Genomic DNA, 20,705 nt, shown 5'->3' with positions numbered 1-20,705 from the left:
ATGCATAGTTTTAAATAATTAGTTGATTAACACCAAATTTTGGGGGAAGCAGAGTGAGGGGGAAGGCTTCAGAAATGGGCATCTCCAAAATGAATTAAAATGGTGCAGTGATAATCATATTACCTGGCACCTTCACTGCTTAGATAATTTTGGATTATACCCACAATCTCTTCCATTTTAGGCTTCATTTTTCTCTTAAAGAATAAATACTGGGGGGGCAAGGCCAAGATGGCGGAGTAGAAAGACGCACATACACATAGCTCCGAACCCACAACCCATAGAACGGCTACAGGGGAGTAACTCACGGCGAATTCTGTACCCAGAGGCCACGGAATATTGGAGCGAGGGAGATTTCTGTTCCAGAGAGACCTGCAAACCTCTCGCGGGGGGTCCTTCGCGCTGCGGACTGGGCGCTGGGACTGGGAGCTGAGTGCAGCCCTGCCGCGGCTGCGGCACCAAGAGGAAAAGATCCGAGCGGGCTTCAGGGACAGGATCTCCAGCGGCCACGCGGGTCCCTCCACCCACAGAGGGACCTGCAAACCTCTCGCAAAAGGTCCGTCGCGCTGCAGTCGTGGAGCCCAGCCCAGACCTGCCGCGGCCACGGCCGAGGCACTGAGAGAAACAGATCCGAGTAGGCTTCAGGGATGGGATCTCCAGCGGCCGCACAAGTCCCTCCACCTACAGGTGACGGGGGTCGGTGAGAGAGTCTCTTTGGTGGGTCGAGAGGGGAGTGGGGTGCCCCCATAATTCAGGCCCCTCCGGGAGGTAGAAGCTGAGAGGCGGCTGCAGATGGGGGCTCCCCAAGAGGGCGGGAGCCTGGATCCATTGTGGAAGGTCTGTGCATAAACCCCCTGAGGGAACTGAGCCTGAGAGGTGGCCCTGCCCTGACCTGACCATAATCTCATACTGAATAGCAGCCCTACCCCCGCCAAAAGCCCTAAGGCTGGAAGCAGCATTTGAATCTCAGACCCCAAACTTTGGCTGGGAGGATCAGGAGGCGAGGTGGGTGTGAGGAGAATATTCAGAGGTCAAGTCACTGGCTGGGAAAATGCCCAGAAAAGGGAAAAGAAATAAGACTATAGAAGGCTACTTTCTTGGAGAACAGATATTTCCTCCCTTCCTTTCTGATGAGGAAGAACAATGCTTACCATCAGGCAAAGACACAGAAATCAAGGCTTCTGTGTCCCAGCCCACCCAATGGGCTCAGGCCATGGAAGAGCTCAAAAAGAATTTTGAAAATCAAGTTAGAGAGGTGGAGGAAAAACTGGGAAGAGAAATGAGAGAGATGAAAGAAAAGCATGAAAAGCAGATCAGCTCCCTGCTAAAGGAGACCCAAAAAAATGTTGAAGAAATTAACACCTTGAAAACTAGCCTAACTCAATTGGCAAAAGAGGTTCAAAAAGCCAATGAGGAGAAGAATGCTTTCAAAAGCAGAATTAGCCAAATGGAAAAGGAGATTCACAAGCTCACTGAAGAAAATAGTTCTTTCAAAATTGGAATGGCATGGATGGAGGCTAACGACTTTTTTCAAAATCAAGAAATCACAGAACAAAGACAGAAGAATGGAAAAATGGAAGATAATGTGAAATATCTCATTGGAAAAACAACAGACCTGGAAAATAGATCCAGGAGAGACAATTTAAAAATTATGGGACTACCTGAAAGCCATGATCAAAAGAAGAGCCTAGACATCATCTTTCATGAAATTATCAAGGAAAACTGCCCTGAGATTCTAGAACCAGAGGGCAAAATAAATATTCAAGGAATCCACAGAACACCGCCTGAAAGAGATCCAAAAAAGAGAAACTCCTAGGAATATTGTGGCCAAATTCCAGAGTTCCCAGGTCAAGGAGAAAATATTGCAAGCAGCTAGAAAGAAACAATTCAAGTATTGTGGAAATACAATCAGGATAACACAAGATCTAGCAGCCTCTACATTAAGGGATCGAAGGGCATGGAATAGGATATTCCAGAAGTCAAAGGAACTAGGAGTAAAACCAAGAATCACCTACCCAGCAAAACTGAGTATAATACTTCAGGGGAAAAATTGGTCTTTCAATGAAATAGAGGATTTTCAAGTATTCTTGATGAAAAGACCAGAGCTGAATAGAAAATTTGACTTTCAAACACAAGAATGAAGAGAACCATGAAAAGGTGAACAGCAAAGAGAAGTCATAAGGGACTTACTAAAGCTGAACTGTTTACATTCCTACATGGAAAGACAATATTTGTAACTCTTGAAACATTTCAGTATCTTGGTACTGGGTGGGAGTACACACGCACACATACATGGAGACAGAGTGCACAGAGTGAATTGAAGAGGATGGGATCATATCTTAAAAAAAAAATGAAATCAAGTAGTGAGAGAGAAATATATTGGGAGGAGAAAGGGAGAAATTGAATGGAGCAAATTATCTCTCATAAAAGAGACAAGCAAAAGACTCACTAGTGGAGGGATAATGAGGGGAGGTGAGAGAAAAACATGAAGTCTACTCTCATCACATTCCACTAAAGGAAAGAATAAAATGCACACTCATTTTGGTAGGAAAACCTATCTCACAATACAGGAAAGTGGGGGATAAGGGGACAAGCAGGGTGGGGGGGGTGATAGAAGGGAGGGCATGGGGAGGAGAGGCAATTCGAGGTCGACACTCATGGGGAGGGATAGGATCAAAAGAGAATAGAAGTAATGGGGGACAGGATAGGATGGAGGGAAATATAGTTAGTCCTATACAACACAACTATTATGGAAGTCATTTGCAAAACTACACAGATTTGGCCTATATTGAATTGCTTGCCTTCCAAAGGGAAGGGGTGGAGAGGGAGGGAGGTCAAGAAGTTGGAACTCAAAGTGTTAGGATCAACTGTCGAGTAATGTTCTTGCCACTAGGAAATAAGAAATACAGGTAAAGGGGTATAGAAAGCTATCTGGCCCTACAGGACAAAAGAGAAGATGGAGACAAGGGCAGAGAGGGATGATAGAAGAGAGAGCAGATTGGTCATAGGGGTAATTAGAAAGCTTGGTGTTTGGGGGGGGAGGGGATAAAAGGGGAGAAAATTTGTAACCCAAAATTTTGTGAAAATGAATGTTAAAAGTTAAATAAATTTAATTAAAAATAAAAAAATAAAAATAAATAAAAAAGAAATACTGAGGATCTTATAGTGTTAGCTTACGTAGGGCCTTTGGAAAATTCAGCACAATCTTGATGGTCTTTAGGTGTATTCAGAATGGGTTTTTATCTTGGGTTAAGTTTCTTCTGATCCTTAAGATGTTTACTTCAGGTTTGGTGCCATGACCTCTATAAATAATGCAAAGATAAGAAAATATATACTCTATTTGAAATGTGGTATAAAAGTCTAATAAGTTTTATAGAAAATAAAACCCACTTTAAGTAACTTAGAAGGGAGATAAATTTGGGACAGATTTGTGAGCTCCATTGTGTAACATACAAGTCTTTTTTATGGCCAATAAAAACAAAGGTGTGGTTTCAGAGACAGAACAATGAGTGCTAATTTGGTCTAAATATCGTTAAGAAATGTTTACACTAAAAAAGTATAAAGGCATACTAGTGAATTATACTTTTATAAACAAAGAAAATCTGAAGATGAGGAAATGACAGCAAATGCTCTAATACTCTGGTGGATTTGTGATCTCCTTAAAGATAAGGATATTTTCTCCAGCAATCTTGGCAGCCCATCCTGTGGCACTCATGCCGAAAATCTACTACAAGGAACACATCCAACTTGCTAGTGCCTTGCTCTAGATTTCTTAACATTAATGGACTGTTATCCATCTGCTATCCCTTGCTCTTGCTGTACACTAAAAAAAAATTATCACACGCACGCACACACACCCCCTTTATCTATATTCTCATTTAATCGTACAAAAGCACAGCATGTCTACTGGAAAGAATGCTGGATTTGGAGTTAAGGACCAAGGTTCTCAAAGCCTGACTCTGCCACTTTCTACCTGTACAGGAAAATTCTCTTGGGTCCTCAGTTTCCTCATTTACAACATGAGGATGATGAATTGGATGATCCCTTGGGAGTCCTGGCTTTAAGTCTGTGATTCTGCTTACCTGTCTCTGTTTTGTTAAATTACAGATGGAATGCAGAGGTTGGCTTGTCTAGTAGCTGCTAGTAACTGTTGTCTCAGAGGTTACCAAATTGCTTAGTGGTGGCTTCTCAGGTCTTTTTTTTTAAATAGCATTTTGTTTTTTCCAATTATACATAGTTTTCAGTATTCATTTTTATAAGATTATGAGTTCCAAATATTTCTTCCTCTCTTCTCCCTAAGATGGCAAGTAGTCTGTGTTAAACATATTTCCACGAGTCATGTTCTGAAAGAGGAAACAACAAAAGGGAAAAATAATGAAAAAAACAAAAAGTGACATAGTCTGCTTTGATCTGCATTCAGATGCCATAGTTCTTTCTCTCGATGTGGATAGCATTTTCCATTTTTTGGAATTGCCTTAGAACATTATATTGCTGAAGAGAGCTAAGTCTAACAAGTTCGTCATGGCGCAATGTTGCTATTACTGTGTACAATGTTCTCCTACTTCTGCTCACTTCACTCAGTATCAGTTCATGTCAATTTTCCAGGTTTTTCAGAAATCACCCTGTTCATCATTTCTTATGGCACAGTAATAGTCTGCCATCACAATCATATACCAGAACCTGTTTAGCCATTCTCCAACTGTTGGGCATCCCCTCAGTTTCCAGTTCTCTGCCACCACAAAAAGAGCTGCTACAAAGATTTTTATACATGTGGGTCCTTTTTTTTTTTTTTTTTATCTCTTTGGAATATAGACCTAGCAGTGGTGGCTTGATGAAAAGGCACACACAGTTTGGTTGCCCTTTGGGCATAGTTTCAAATTGCTCTCCAGAATGCTTGGATCAGTCTTCTCAATCCTTTTGTAAAACCTGGCACTGTTGACCATTCATTGCTCTTTGAGAGGTTATTTTCCTATAGGGGAATGAGAGGATGGTGGAAGGCTTCTGATCCTCTTTTGGTGATTTGTCCTCTTCCTGGCCCCATAAAGTAAAGGGGTGCTTGTTTAAGTTAATTTAACCTTCTTTGATACTCTTCAAAACTGCTTTCTCTCATACAGCTTCCAGAGCGATGCTGCAGATTCCCAGATCTCTGTTGTGCTTATCTCATCTGACCATTTCTAGCTTATATTTCTAGCTGACTCAAAGTCAATTTGTTCAAAACAAAACAAATGGAGTCTTCCTTTTGATTTATTTTTAGTGTTGCCTCTATCTTCTTCATCCTGGTCGGCTTTGTTAAAGAGATCCAGATGCAATTAAGTGCCAAATTTTGTCAGTTTTTGCTCTTAATGTGATCTCCTGTCTACTGGTATTGCCAAAATAGAAGCCATTGTTGTTGCTGCTAGTCTGTAAGAGCTGACCTCACCCCCTTCCACATGTCAGGTATTACCTGTCCATCCAGAGCCCTGTTACTAGGCGTCCGTGATCATTCTGTCACTCCTGCTCAGAATCCTTTCAAGGCTCTGTTGCTTACCAAATAGAATTCCTTAACTTGTGCTTTCAAAACTCTCCTCTCCTACCTAATGGCACTACATTTCCAATACAGCCCAGTGTGTGTGTGCTATGTTGAAAGGTTTTCCTTTTCATTACAACTCTCTGTAACCTCTTCTGGGCCCATGCCGCCAACTAGGTCTAATCAGTCTTTCATATGACAACATTCTTCTGGTTAAACTGCTCCTTCCACCAGTGCCTGAATGGAATGGTTTTGAGAGCCTCTTCATCATCCAAGGCATCCTTTTTCTAAACATATTTCAGGTATCAGTGTTCTCCCCAAAATGGGCTACTTAGAACCGAACAGGATATTTCAGGTGTCGTGGTCTGATGAGGGCTAAACATGAGTTAATCCTCTCTTCTCGCTTAGGACTGTGTGGTTCAATTCTAATAGACAGCTCAGGATGAACATTCTTCTTCCCCCTGTTCTCATTCATCTCCATTGTGTTGGGACTTCAGCCCTCTCCAGATGTTTTTCCTTCGCCCTCCTCCCCCTTGTTGGCAAGAAGAAGCCCCCCTGATGTCCCCTCCTCTGGGCACTCTGTGCTCTGTGCTCAAACTCCCCTTCAGTCCTTGCAGTGTTCTCTACATGAAGGGATTAGTAACCAGCTAATGAATTACCAGTTCATTTAAGTGAAGCTTGATACTTTATTCTAGATTTTATTGTTCTTTTGAACTGCTGTCTCCTTTCATAGCAGTAGGAACCTGACAGGTTTAGAGAAGCTTTTTATAGTTCTTAAATTTTATCAATTCCTCTTGTCTTACAGCACAGTTATTTTCTGGGTAGAAGCTTCTTCTCCTCTACATTCCCTGCCCCCCACCCCCAGCTCTGAACTCTTCCTTGTAACAAATTAAAACATGAAGAAACCACAACTCAACTGGTCCAGTGACTGTCCTTCCTCGAATGCCGTGTGTTCTGCCCTTGGAAGAACCTTCGTGTCTTTCCTGAAGGCAGAGGTTTGTCATTATGCTATTGTGTCTCCTGGACCATTGCTGGTTTCAGTTATTTAGAATTTGGCTTCCTTTTATAGTTGTCTTTTGTTTATATTCTATTTTGCTGATTTCACTTTGTGTCAGTTTATACAGGCCTACCACATTCCTCTGAATTCGTCATTTAGCATCTTACTGCACAGTAACATTCTGTTGTTTATCTCCAGTATCTGAGGGCCTATTTTGTTTCCAGTTATTGACTATCACAGAAAGTGTTGCTCTGAGTATTTTAGCCTGGGCAAAGTGGCGTTACTAGGTATGGAGTTCTAGTAGAATAGCTTCTTGTTTACCAGGATGTAGGGGCCCAGTCACACCCCCAACACTGCACTCACACACCTGTCTCTCTCCTAGCCCCTCAGATCAGGATGATGGCCATTTTTCTGAGATCTTTGGCAGTTTGTAGGGTTTGAGGTAATGGCTCAGATTTGTTTTTCCCTTGTACTTGTTAGAAATTTAGAGCTAATTTTGGTGCAAAAGTTGCTATTTTACAGTTCTTTTGAAAGCTTATCATATCTTAGAACCACTTGCCTGTTGGAAATAGCTCTAGACTTTACAGGTATGTTGATTTGGTCAGTCAGCAAGCATTTAGTAAGCAACTACTGGAGATAAATATAATGAGTAATTTAAATCCCTCCTCTCAAATAAATGTGTGGGATATTATAAAGAGAACAAAAAGAAAATATATGAATACAAGGGAGTTGAGCATGAGTAGTTGGGTAGGTGAAGAAAGCCTTCATGTAGTGGTGTTTACAGATAGGAACTCAGAGCTGAGATGAGGAAAGAGTGAATTCTGACCATGGGGGAATGACCATTTCAAAGGAGCATAAATAGGAGGTAAAGTGTGCCCTCTGTGAAAAACAGAAGACAACCAGTTGGGCTGTGCTTCTGAGTGACAGCCAGGAGGGTGAAAATAGAGATAAGGCCAGACTGCAAAGGACTTTAAAAGGTAAATAGAAGAGTGTGTACTTGTCCTGAAGGGGATAGGGAGCCACTGGAGTTTGAGTGGGGACTGACATGGTCAGATCTGTGCTTGGCAGAGAGGCCATTGACCTAGTGAATCTTCAAGGTTGTGGTGATACGGTGTGAGTAGAGACCTGAGATGGCAGGGTTGGGAACTGAATTTCTGCTATAGCTAAGATGTTAGAATCCCTTGAAATTTGATACAAATATTTTCCCTGCCAGAGAAATTTCTCTTATTTTATCTGCAGTTATTTTCCTTGTGCAAAAACTTCTTATGTTTTTGTAATAAAAATGGTCTTGTCTTATCACCACTCTCAGGCTTAGGAAGGTGTTTTAAAGGGAAGAAAAGCATTGAGAGTTTTTTCTTCATTAAACTTGTCCATTACTTTTTTTGGTATATCCCACTATGAACCTCTTCAGGACAAATTTTTTTTTGTAATAGTAGTCGTTTTTTTTTCCAATTTAAAAAATATTTATTCAGAGTTTTGAGTTTCAAATTATATTCCTCTCTCCTTTCTTCTCCTTCCCCTTTCCTCCCTTTCTCTCCTCACCGCTCCCTGAGACAGTAGGTAATCAGATATAGGTTATACCTGTGCAATTATGTAAAACGTTTCCATATTAGTCATTTTGTACAAGAAGATTTATGTAAAAGAAAAAAATGATTTGAAAAAATCGAATGCTTCAGGCTGTATTGAATCAATGTCAGTCCTTTCTCTGAAGGCAGATAAGATGCTTCATCATTAGTCCTTTAGGATTTTCTTGGATCATTGTATTGCTGAGAATAGCTGTCATTCACAGGTTTTCATCAAACAGTATTGTTAGTACTATGTACAACATTCTCCAGGTTCTGTTCACTTCACTCAGCATCAGTTCATGTAAGTCTTTCCAGGTTTTTCTGAAGTCATTCAGCTTGTCATATCTTGTAGCACAATGATATTCTATTACAACCATATACCACAGCTCAATTGATTCCTCAATTGATTCATTCCTCAATTGATGGGCATCCCTTTGATTTCCAGTTCTTAGTCATCACAAAAAGAGCTGCTACAAATATTTTTGTACAAATAGGCCCTTCCCTTCCCTCCTCCTTTTTAAAAATGTCTTCTAGCAGTGGTATAGCTGGATCAAAGGGTATACAGTTTTATAACCTTTTGGACATAGTTCCAAACTGCTCTCCGGTATGGTTGGATCAGTTCACAACTCTGCTAACAGTGTTTAAGTATCCCAGTTTTCCCATATCCCCTCCATCTAACATTTTCCTTGTTTGTCATTTTAGCCACTTTGATAGGTGTGATGTGGTACCTCAGAGTTGTTTTAATTTACATTTGTCTGATCAATAGGATTTAGAGCAAAAAATATTTCTTTTAATGGAGATGCTGCCTTTACTAACAGGAGAGGGCATTGGGATACTTGGAGAGACTAACTTAATATTTGTGTTTACAGGTTACATGTCTTGCATGTGATAACAAATCAAATACAGTCGAACCTTTCTGGGACCTGTCACTGGAATTTCCAGAAAGATACCACTGTAATGGAAAAGAAATGGCTGCCCAGCATCCCTGCTTGGTTACAGAAATGTTGGCCAAGTTCACAGAAACTGAAGCTTTAGAAGGAAAAATTTATGTGTGTGACCAGTGTAACAGTGAGTAAAGACAGTATGTAATTTTAGCTGTGTTTTGTGTCTTGAAAGGGTTTCAATATTGCAAAGGAGAAGGGGAGAGTTTCACCAATTACTCTAAGGATTGTCTTTATTGAGGGAATATGGTCTTCTGGGATAATCAATGCCTATGTAATCCATAGGTCCTAGGATGACCTCTGGGGGCTTAGCGTGATTCCCGACTGTTGCTTTTGACCATCCATGTCCAGCCTGTAACTCTTCAGATTGATAATATGGAGAGCTTAGACTGGGGAGGATGAGTAGGGTGTTGGGGAACAGTGTGTTGTCAGAGGACAGTGATGACATAAGGGGTGTGTATGTGTGTGCGTGTGTGCATGTGTGTGTGCGTGTGCGTGTGTGTGTGTACACGTAAGAGTATGATCCAGTAGTGAGCTGTCCAGTGCATGTACTGCAGAGGTGAATCACTGCCTGCTGCTGCTGCCAGATGAGTCTAGGTATGATGAGGACCCATCTAAGGATGAGATCAAGTATTCCTGTTAAGGAACAGGCAGTGTTCTTCACTCTCCAGCAGCACAGTCTGTTGAGGCTTGGAGTTGCTTCTGTTTCTTCCCTGAAAACAGTGTTTCATTTCTGTGTCTTTCAAAGATGATTCTAAGGATTTTGATACTAACTTGGAGGGGATGGATACTTAACCACCAATCCCCTGTTAATGAGTTGTATCTTTCTGAGACACAGTTTCAGCTATTGTCTACAGAAATATTCTAATTGTCATTTGATTTTTGGGTCCCATTTTTAAAGTAATCCCATATGGTCTAATGCTAAAAAGAAAGGAATCAATCATGGGCTCATGGCAAATTTGTGTTTGGGGACTTGTTTTTCTCCCCCAAGTAGCTTAGAACCTGTTACTGGAAGGGTGATAAGACTCCAGATTGATAGCTCTCAAGAGGGAAAAAGTGCTTTGTACCATACTGAAAAAGCATAATTACAGAAGGAAAGTTTTATTTCAAGAATACCAGAGTTACCAGGCCCTAGTGATGGACTTAAATATACAGAATGATTTTAAATTGGCAAGGCTCTAGAAACATGTTGCTCTCAATTTGGAGGATAGCTCATTCACACTGATTTCTCACAGGTAGAGTAAGTGACTCCTCCTCTACAGTCTCTTTGTGCTGTTCATTTGCTCAGACAAGTCTTTTTTTAAACAGTTGTAAAAAAGTTAAATTTTAGCTCAGTTCCTACATTATTAGGTTTAATGAGATTTTTTAAACTACTAACTTTATTGAATTAGTTTTTCTTTATCTTAGTCTGAAATTGAAATTGGGTTTCATTATACTTTCTCCATTAAAGCAAAGCGCAGGAAATTTTCTTCAAAACCAGTTATACTCACAGAGGCCCAGAAACAGCTTATGGTGTGTCGGCTGCCTCAGGTTCTGAGACTACACCTTAAACGATTCAGGTTTGTATCAGAGATAGCTCTTTATCTGCACATTTTTGGTTTTTAACTTACTGAATGTAATCAGCTTTATCTCTTAGAATTAATCCATTTCATGATAATTTTCACTGAACTGTGCTTAGTTTTAGAGCTTTCATGGTTAGTCTCGCCATGGGATGGCACAGAACTGTCTTTAAAGCTGCTTTTGTTAAAAAAAAAATCACCACAAATACTGCACCTTCACAAGACTGTTTGTGGGGTTTTTAGTCAAATATACTGTAAAAATAGAATTTTCTCAATCTACCTCTTTTTTTGTAATGCATGGCCTCTCTGCATAGTAGATATTTAATAGAGGTTTGCTTTAATGAAAAGGTATGGAGATTCAAAACCACTTTTTAAAAGAACTGAACACAAATGATCTGAAGTGTCATTGGCATGTTGAGGTTGAATGCTTGTTATAATCTGTGTTAATCAGATTGTAGTTATTAGTTTATGGTTCTTCACTCAGATGTCGGTATTTGACCCATTGGTTAACCCAGCTAATTAATGTGTGTCATCGTGCTCATTAAGTAAACAGCCCATTTACTGTGCTTGGTCCACACTGATAAATTCTCCTTGCTCTTGGAGAATTGGTTCTTGACGTGGTCATCTCTAAACAGGTTTCCCTGCTCAAACCTTTAGTGGCTTCTTTAGTGGCTAATAGAGCACATCTTAGCTCCTTGATTTAACATTAGGGCCAGAGTGTTTTTCCCAAATGTTTTTCACACTTAGCTAATAATCCAGCCCAGCTGTGTCTCTCCAGCCTTGGTCAAATCAGGCTTCTGTGTCTCCCCAGCTCTATGCCATTCCCATTCCTCATTCTGAGCCTTCCTTCCCGTTTATCCAAATGCCCACCCTTCAGAGTGAGTGTTGCTTTCTCCAGCAGCTGCAGCCCACGTTGATCTCTCTCCCCCTTCTCAATCAGACTTGATTATATATGCTGCACAGCTCGACATTTTTATCATATGTATCTTATTTTCATTGTTTCATTTGTGTATGCAACATTTCCAACTAGACTGTAAGTTGTTTTGAAGGCAGATGTAGCCAGGGGCAACACAGTGCTCAGGAGTGATGGGCTTGGAGTCAGGAAGGACCTGAGTTCCGATCTGCCTTCAGGAACTTACAGGGCCACTTGTATGACCCTCAGCAAGTTGAGGAAACTGAAGAATGGGGATGATCACAGAGCACCTGCCTTCCAGGCTGTTGAGGATCAAATGAGATAATTAATGAGCAAAGTGCCAGGCACACACTAAGTGCTTAGTAGATACTTGTTTCCCTTGCCCTCTTACACTTTGTTGCTTGTATCCTAACACACTCGAAAGGAAGTATATGTTAAGTGATTTAGCCAACTAAGCCCACCATTTATAGCCATGAGTTAGTGACTCATGCTGAGAAACTGTCATTGTCCTCCTGACTTGATCTCATTTGAATAACTGATCCTGTTCATTAGGAGTTGACTTTGTGATCTTGAGGCAGAGGGTCTTGGAGGAGGTCACTACAGTTTCCCACCTTCAGGAATTTTCTGTATCATAAGAGATGTGAAAGTTCCCTATGCCCCTAAATCTGTTGTCTTTACTCAGGCTCTGATGGTTCTTTCCCAAGAAACCCCCCTACTCTTGCAGTGCCATTCCCACGCTAATCCAAGTCACGTAAGACTTAGGATAATGTAGAGGCTCCTTTTGTGATACCGTTTACTAGCAAGTTAGAAAGGAGATAGATGTCTGTATGCTTGTGTAATCTCTTTGTCTTCTCAACATAAGTATGCTTCTGAATTCTTAACCAGTTAAAATGAGGAGGAGGCGAGGTTAGAACCCTGTGGGACCTTAGAAGTCACCTAGTTTTACCTCCTCAGTTTATAGATGAAGAAAGTAAGGCCCAGAGATACAAACTGACCATCTAAGGTCACATTAGAATAAAGGTTTGTAGTCTGTATGTGGCATCTTGTAATGGCTTAAATTCAGTCTCCCCAGAGGAACTGTAAGGCCTTGCATCCCATAGATCAGGTACATTGGGACAGAAGAGATGTTACACTGAGCAGGCAAGCCTCTCTAACTGAGCAGGTGACTACAGAGCCAAACTCATAGAAAAGGAAATAGGCCTGCCCCTAGGCATGAGTCTCCGTCTTCTCATCCCACCCAGATTGGAGGAAGGGATAGAGCATTTGACTTTGCTGCCTCTCAGTGGTCAGAGGGAAGTTTGCCTGATAACTTGTCTGCTAACCTGGCTTTTCTTTAGAAAGAAATTTATTGAAGCCTTTTTTTTTTTTTTTATAATATCCTTGACATTTCCCAGCGTTCTCCCGTTAAGTAAAACCAACCAACAAAGAGACAGAGGATCGACAACTTTCCATACTTTGCATCCCTTTCTCCACTGGAACCAGTATTGCTCGTTGCCTTTAATCTGAGTTCATCTCCTTGTTGGTGTTTTTCATGTACTTTTTAGGTCATGGAGTACTATAGCATCACCTGGTTCTTTCTTCTCTCCGCATGAGGTCATTCTCAGACTTCCTCCTCCTTTCTTCAAGTTCCTTTATTCTCCCCATTGCTTTTGGTGCAATAATACTCAATTACATTTCCATACCATAAATGGTTTAGCTGTTCGCCCACTGTGTTCTGTTGCTGTGAACATTTTGGTACAGATTAAGCCTTTTCTGTGTTTTCGTCTCTTTGAGGCATGTACATAGCAGTATGATTAGTGAGTGGATCAAATGAGTTTGTACTCATCTTTCTTGCATAATTGCTTCCCAGCACCTTTAGTGCAGTAGTGTGTCTATGTTTTCTCAGTTCCCTCCCTTCAACATGATTTCTGCCTTAGTGGCCAATGAAAATATCACTTGTCTTATTTGTATTTTTTTTTACTGGTAATTTGGAGTATTTTTTGATATGGCAGTTTTATAATAAAAATATGCAGTTCCTTTTGAAAATTGTGCCTGTCTTGACCACTGATTTATTGAAGAAAGCTTTTGGTTTTCTGTATTTATGTCAATTCCCTGTACTGCATATCACACCTTGTAGATTCTCTGATTAAGGGGAGAATTTGTAATCAGACAAGGTATGGAAAAGAGCAGAAAAGACATTTTTGAATTTACATAATTTAAAAGGGTTTACATGAACAAAAACAGTGCCATGTAGAGTAAGAAAAATTGTGGAGTGAGGACATCCTTGGTATCAGCGACCTCAAATAAAAGTCCTGATATCCATGACTTTAGATAGTCATTGTGTGACCCATCTTCCCAAAGAACTGATTGGCCCCAGGAAGTTCTGTTTGGTTAATATTGTAGTGATTTAATTGTAGGATACTGATGAAACCGTTTATGGGGGTAGTTATTCTATGTAGTATGACTTTGACAAGAAACTTAGTGTGTTTTCTTTCTCATTTTTTCCCCAGATGGTCAGGGCGAAATCACAGAGAGAAAATAGGAGTCCACGTTGGTTTTGATGAAATTCTGAACATGGAACCCTATTGCTACAGAGAGTCTCTGAAGTCCCTCAGACCGGACTGCTTCATCTATGACTTGTCTGCTGTTGTCATGCATCATGGGAAAGGATTTGGCTCAGGACACTATACTGCATACTGCTACAACTCTGAAGGAGGTATGGAATGAGAATAGTTTTTCTTATTAGAGCTTTGTTTGGGGAATAGATGAAAGCATTTGGTAAAATAAAATCCACATCTATAAGCCCTCATCTAAGCTAAATTTGGCTTACTCCTCTGATGCTGTTACCCTTGGTAGGTAGAACATAGCATCAGAATTTACAATTAGAATAAATGCTAGAACTGCACTGGACCTTAGACCATCAAATCCAAATCACCCCTTTATTTTACAGAAGAAACAGCCTGCCTTTGAAGTAGTAGTCATTCACACAGGTCGTTGGCATTTCAGATTTTCCCAAGATTGTAACTCTAAATAATAGATAAAATTGGATAAAGAAAAGCCAGAAATGGGAATGCCAAGTAAAGATAAAGGAGCAAATGGATTTGGACATTTGCTAGTTGAATTATTCCCTTTCTTAGATGAAAGGAGGGTGGGAAGAAGGTTAAGTAGTTGGCCCAGTTCCTTTGAATCAGTTGCTCAGCAAAGTTAATCCCCCAGCTTTGTCAGTTACTAGCAGAAATCTCTGGAGTTGTAACATTTTCTTGAAGTTAGAACTTGTCCATTCTACCGTTTTTTCCAAAAAGCAAGTGGCATTGGGTAAAAGACCCTAGATCATGCATAAAGTGCCCTGATTTATTAAGAGTTGGCCCAGTTGCTCTTGGTGATCTCAGTTATATCAATAACAAAGAATAGATTTTGATTAGAGGACTCATATCTTGTGTAATAAAGCAAGAATGTTGAGATAAAATCACTTCTAATCAGTGTTTCATTACCAGTGCTACATTATTTTTAACTAAAGATAGATAAAATATTAGGATACTAAGTTTATTCAATATTTTGAGAATATTCTTAAGCAACATTAAAATTTTATTGTCAGTGAAGCAAGTGTTTAGTCATGCTGAAAAACCTCTTTGTAGAAAAAATATTAAATTCTAATAAAAATAAAATTGCTGTTTTGGATTTTCTGGGTAGCTCAGTTTTAATTATGTCCTTAACTTTCTAGGATTCTGGGTACACTGCAATGATTCCAAGCTTAACATGTGCACTCTGGAAGAAGTATGTAAGGCCCAAGCTTACATCCTGTTTTATACCCAGCGAGCTCCTCAGGAGGATGGACATTATAAACTCTCAGCTCCCAGCCCCCAGCCAGCCAGGGAAGAAGCCAGCCCTGCTCTGAGTGCCCAGAGCTGATCCAAAGACAGGGACTGACTGGTGGCTTGGGGGCCATGCTTTGAATCCGGCTGAGGTAGGGGGTTTGTTTTGTACTTTCTCTTGTGAATCAGTGTACACTATGTTTATATATTTTGTATCTAGAGAGACAAAGAGTTCTTTTTACAGAAACAAAGTTGGTATAAATTAACACTTGTATATTGACAGGCAACTTTTAAACATTTTTTAAAGTACCTGGAGTTTTCTTACATAGCTGGTTTTTGTTTTTGTTTTTGTTTTTTAAAGAGAAGAGTCTTTAAAAAATTTTTTAATGTTTACCTCGGACTGGTGTTCATTCTTTTCTATCTTGATGTTTTGTTTTGTTTTTTTAAATCATGGATTTTTATGAGACTGTCACTAAAATTCTGGTTACACCATTTTATGTATATTTGTTATTGCATGCCTTCTTAAAGGCTATTCCTACAGGGCTAATTCTTTTAGGTAATTAAGATAGACCATTTTACCAAAAAAGGGGGGTTTTTTTTAGGCCAGGTATATATTATTCAGCACTGCCATGTGCAACTGTGGGAGATAAAAAACAGGTTGTTCTTGGCTTTAGTCACTTGAAGGAAATTTAAACCCTTACCACAAATAAATTAGTGGTTGGCTCCCCCCCAAGGGGGGTGGGGAACTTTTTTTTTTACAACTTGTTTTAAGAATAGCTCCTTTTTGTTTAATATTCTAAACAGAGCCAATAAAGTGACGGGCTATGTGGGAATGTTTTGTTTTGAAATCCTGGAGCAAAGGAAAAATCATTCTTTACTGGGCATCCTCAAAATTTGTCCAAATGAAAACAGGCAGCTTATAATCTTTGTATATTTAAAAGTGAGCTTAGTATTGTGGGTATGGGGAAGAGTAGAGGGATGGCCACAAAGATGGGTAGGACTTCTTAGTATCTTATTTGTACAGAATGATTTGTTATCAACATGAATCTGTCCAAGTTCCAATAAAGCAGACTCTTCCTGCAACCAGAAACTGCGAATTAGTAGTGACCATCGAGCCCAGATCACAAAGACAAACCCTAAGGAGTTTGAACTGCAAGTCTCCAAGGTCCTAGCCATTTCTTGCTTGGCAAGGTTAGATCTCCTAGGGAAGCTCTATGGGTATTTTTAGATGAATTAAGAATGGGAAATTTTGAAGGGGGAGGGAGTTGCTTGGGGCACCATTCCAAATGTATGTGCAGTCAGTGAGTTATCTTGGAGCACTTTGTATATTTCCTAACGACTAAGAAGTGGATTGTTTATTCCCTCGCCCTGGGCATCTGAAGTGGGGATTGTAGGGAAGCTACCCAAATGGCATATGCCCTAATATGATGCAAGTTCCATATCTTTTAAACGGTTTCCATTTTCAAAAGGTAATAATGTTTTAAGGGGCCTAAACTAGTTAAGTCTGCGCTTACCTTTCCTTCCTTACTACCCTTTGAGGGAGGGGCTCTTTTCATCAGCAAGTAAGGATGAAAGACTTAATCCTATTAGGCCAACTTCCTTTTGTCTTGAAATCAATATACCCCATGTTTTTCTTTCAAAAAGATTTTGCTGCCTCTTGAGGAATGATGGGAAAGTGTGACCTAGCCTAGTGTTAAACCTTACATCCAATACAGTTGCTCTCTTTTGGGAGTGCTAGCCTTAAGCACAGGAGGAAGACAAAATACCCTCCCCACCACTACCACTACACTGTTAAGATGATGTTATATGCCTTCAGCATTTCTCAAAAATTAATCACAAATGGGGAGAAACAACACTGAAAAATTCAAATTCAGAAATGGATTTGGGGGCAGTGGTGATATTTAAGCCAACTCTGTTGCAGTAAGAATTTACCACTGAACAAACAAGATTTGTGCCAAAATACAACTTGAGTATTAGCTGAATGCTAGGGTTTGAAATTGTTTATTTCATAAAACCTATGCAAGTTGTTACCTCAACCGTTAGATAATTATACCTCAATAAAACTGAATGTGGGCATCGTCAAGTGTTGCGTTTTTGTCGCTTATAAAGGGGAGATGACGGTGGCAGACAGAAAGAGCTGTAATGTGGTGTTGTGCCAAATCACTAAGGCTGCATCTGTTCCCTGGCAGGGTCTTCCTTACAATCCAGGAGGTGTTTCCTGCTAAGGGGATCTGTCCTCAAGGTGCCCACCCCCTCCCCAGTCAGCTTGTTGAAGGGCAGCTGCCTTTATTCCCCTCTGTGCTGGGAGTGAGACCTCAGTGTTTGGTAACCACAAAGTGGTTACATCTTTGAACTTCGAGGGAGAAAAAAATCAAATTGTACTAGTCCTAAGAAGGTAATTTTTCTTTTCTGGATACATAAATAAGCTCTATGCTGCCAGGATTTTATTTCAGTGACTCTAGTGCAAAAAGCATTAAAAATGCAGCTTTTCCTATGGAAGGTAAGTACTTCTATTTGACCAATCACAGGAGGCAAAGAAAATAAGTCAGTATTAACTACATAGATCTAACAAAAAAGCACCATTTTTTGATTGTAAAGTAATTTACTAAAGGCACTATTGTTTAAACATCAAACTAATCATTTGTTATCCAATAAGGTACATCATCATTATTTTAACATGACAGAATGATTCCAAGAGATACATGGATGGATAATAGGTAAACACTTCTTAAATCCACAGCCTCCCTCACTAGGTCACATCCCTCCAAAATTCAGCCAATCTAGGATTTAATACAACAACGCTGTATTTATCCAGTCACCTTGGCAGGAGCTTGTGCACATAATTGGTCCAGGAAATTTTTATTATTACTAGGATCACATCAAGCTCCAGCATTAGAAAGTGAGCTAGTATCAATAACAAAATATTTGCCATTAAACATAATTAGATGTGGTGAGTTACTGTTTACATTACAGATCATGCGTTTTTGTTCTTGTTGTTCTCAAAGTCCACCCCGCCAAGACCCAAAAGTAAGAACTGGCTTTCTATTCCCCACCCGGGGCTGAAGATCTGCTACTTGCTACTGAGGTGGCAGCAACATTCTTTAGAGAGGCTGTTTGTTTAAGCTTGAGACGGACAAACCTCTCCCACTGAGGAAGTCATAGGTTTCTGTGTACGAGAGAACAGGATGGTGACGATGAACGAGAAAAACAGAAAAAACCAATAATATCCCACAGGCAATCACATTGTGAATTGATGGGAACAGGATGGGAGCACACTTCCAGAAAGCATGCCCATTGTTAAGGCTTTACCCTGGTACAAAATATCAAGCCAAAAAAATTACAGTTTTAGAGTAGTTTTGGGATAGTCCCAACTGAGTATTTACAAGTAAGAAAAATTGGGATTTTCCTTTAAAAACATAGCAGTCTCAAATCAAGCCCAAGAAAATATGACCCTTCGCTGAAATTTGGGGGGGATTTGCACACTTACATTTCACGTAACAGCATTGCAAACTCACCCCCATAAGTCCCTGATGTTGGTTTGATTTGAGATGCTACTAACGTCACCCCCTCAAATTGGCTCATTCTATCAAAGAGCCTAGTGACTATAATTTTATTTGTTCTAGTCAGAACAATAATTCAACCTAGAAACTTCCCTGCTTTCCTTTATGATTCTTCCACCTCAAAAGGCTTCTTTTCCAGGTACGTCCTCTGCTAGGAAAGCTGAAGAGGGTTTCCCCCCCAACGTGGATACAATCAGGAAAAAGGTTCCATTTTACTGAGTCAGGCAGGATTAGAGGTTGGCAGAATGCTTGAAAAAGTTAACATATCTTTCCAATCAATTGGAGGAAATGAGGATTAACGGGGTCCTAGAAAGAAAATGAAGAATTCTCGAAGACCAACATCTGCTAATGTTGGATATCCTTTAGGATGAAAATAGGAGCCCACTGCTTGGTGCACGGCCGAGGTGGTATAATCCACTGCATGAGCAGGAAGAACTCTACTACATTCCATATTATATATAATAAAAAGACATGGGTTCTCTTACATTAAATACAGCCAGCTCTTGCCCAGAATTAGAACCACAAACATTGAAATGTATCTCTTAGATCTGAAAATTTGTCTTTATTTTTTACAAAACGGAATCCAGGAAGTTTAAAAGGCAATATATTATACCAGAGGGCTTAAGTGTAGTAGAATTGGGTGGTCATTCAAAGCATTCAAGGAATATGGTAATAATATAAATATCTGAAAAGCATCTTTTATAATAATAATGGTTCAAAACAAAATGTTTAACTCATTCCAAACTAAAAATTGAGCTTCATAGCATGTTTTCCTGAACAGAAAATATCGAACAGTTTAACATTTGTGAAATCTCTCTAAAGCCTTGAAAGCTTTTTCCTTGGTTAGTTACATTAGAAGACTTGCCTTTGACTGAATTCCTTCCTTTTCACACATTGGAAAGTATTACAGAAGTCCAGTTAAAAACAGACAATTATGTTGCAAATTAATTCTGGTATGATGTATTCCAATAAAGCCTAGATAAAGCTGATGAGGTGGCCTCAGGTCATATTTAATAGTCATCTCCTCTGCTGACAACTTCTTTACACGTCGGGCGTAAGAGGATGGTGTGCTCAAACTGTGCTGTATAGGAGCCTTTGATGTCACATAAGGGGGGGTAGGGATCCACAATTCCCAAGTCACACAGGTTCTTGAGAGCCATTAGGTATTTACTTTCTCCTAGGCGATCTAGCCACCTGCGGCAGAAGGCCAGAGTGCCAAAGTTTTCATTGATGACGTTTAACAAGTGTTTTGCTCTTGGAAGTCTGAAAAGAAAAAAAAAATCCAAACCTATTTATGATCTGACAGACAGACAGTTAGCCCAAATCAAGAATGCAAAAATCCTAACTTTGGAAAGAAAACATTTTCCTTCCAGACAAACTCTCTCTCATTACTTCTAAACCTTCTCCAAAGTTACCAGCTTGAATGGCCTTTTTTCAATCCTCTTCCTCAAATTCTCTGCAGCCTCTGACCCTGTTCTCTCCTGATTCCTGTCAGATTATCCAATGCTAGTCTCATCAGTTCTCCCTGAATCATCATGAGCAAAACATTTTTTCTTGTGTACATAAAACAGACTCAAACCCTCAAAGTCATCCTTAACTCCATACTCACCCTACACATTCCATATCCATTTAAATAGCCCTCTTTTGAATGGGTCTCCAATTCCACTCACCCCAACCTGCAGAATCAATTTAAAAACCCACTTGCACACCACAATCATCTTCATGCCAATCCTGTTTCTAGTGCCTTCCATTCTGTACAAATCTTTGAAGTACTTGTTGACTGAATAAACAGTGAACAAACAGTAAACTTCAAAACCTAAAACATTTTAAAAGGCCAACATAAGGCAATAATTGGAAATGGCTCTCTCGGTATGTA

The 20,705-nt window shown here is 39.9% G+C and overlaps 2 protein-coding genes across 3 annotated transcripts in view; one reads left to right on the top strand and one right to left on the bottom strand.

Moving 5' to 3' along the window:
* The window catches only part of USP44 (ubiquitin specific peptidase 44), a 45,699-nt gene extending 28,347 nt beyond the window's left edge, over nt 1–17,352 (top strand). For both annotated transcript variants that reach the window (XM_072655615.1, XM_072655616.1), the window contains exons 3-6: nt 8,935–9,133; nt 10,457–10,565; nt 13,968–14,173; nt 15,179–17,352. In XM_072655615.1, coding sequence (XP_072511716.1) covers nt 8,935–9,133; nt 10,457–10,565; nt 13,968–14,173; nt 15,179–15,366 — 702 coding nt within the window. In that variant the 3' untranslated portion in view covers nt 15,367–17,352. The remainder of the gene's footprint in view (nt 1–8,934; nt 9,134–10,456; nt 10,566–13,967; nt 14,174–15,178) is intronic.
* Nucleotides 17,353–19,371: 2,019 nt separating this feature from the next.
* METAP2 (methionyl aminopeptidase 2) overlaps nt 19,372–20,705 on the bottom strand; it is a 38,328-nt gene continuing 36,994 nt past the window's right edge. Inside the window, exon 11 of the mRNA XM_072655618.1 lies at nt 19,372–20,092. Within this exon, the coding sequence (XP_072511719.1) occupies nt 19,840–20,092 (253 nt within the window). The 3' untranslated portion in view covers nt 19,372–19,839. The remainder of the gene's footprint in view (nt 20,093–20,705) is intronic.

The sequence above is a fragment of the Notamacropus eugenii genome, chromosome 3, assembly GCF_028372415.1.
Source record: "Notamacropus eugenii isolate mMacEug1 chromosome 3, mMacEug1.pri_v2, whole genome shotgun sequence".
Taxonomy (NCBI): Eukaryota; Metazoa; Chordata; class Mammalia; order Diprotodontia; family Macropodidae; genus Notamacropus; species Notamacropus eugenii.
The sequence above is the reverse complement of the archived record's forward strand: the minus strand, read 5'-3'. Positions and strand labels throughout refer to the sequence as shown.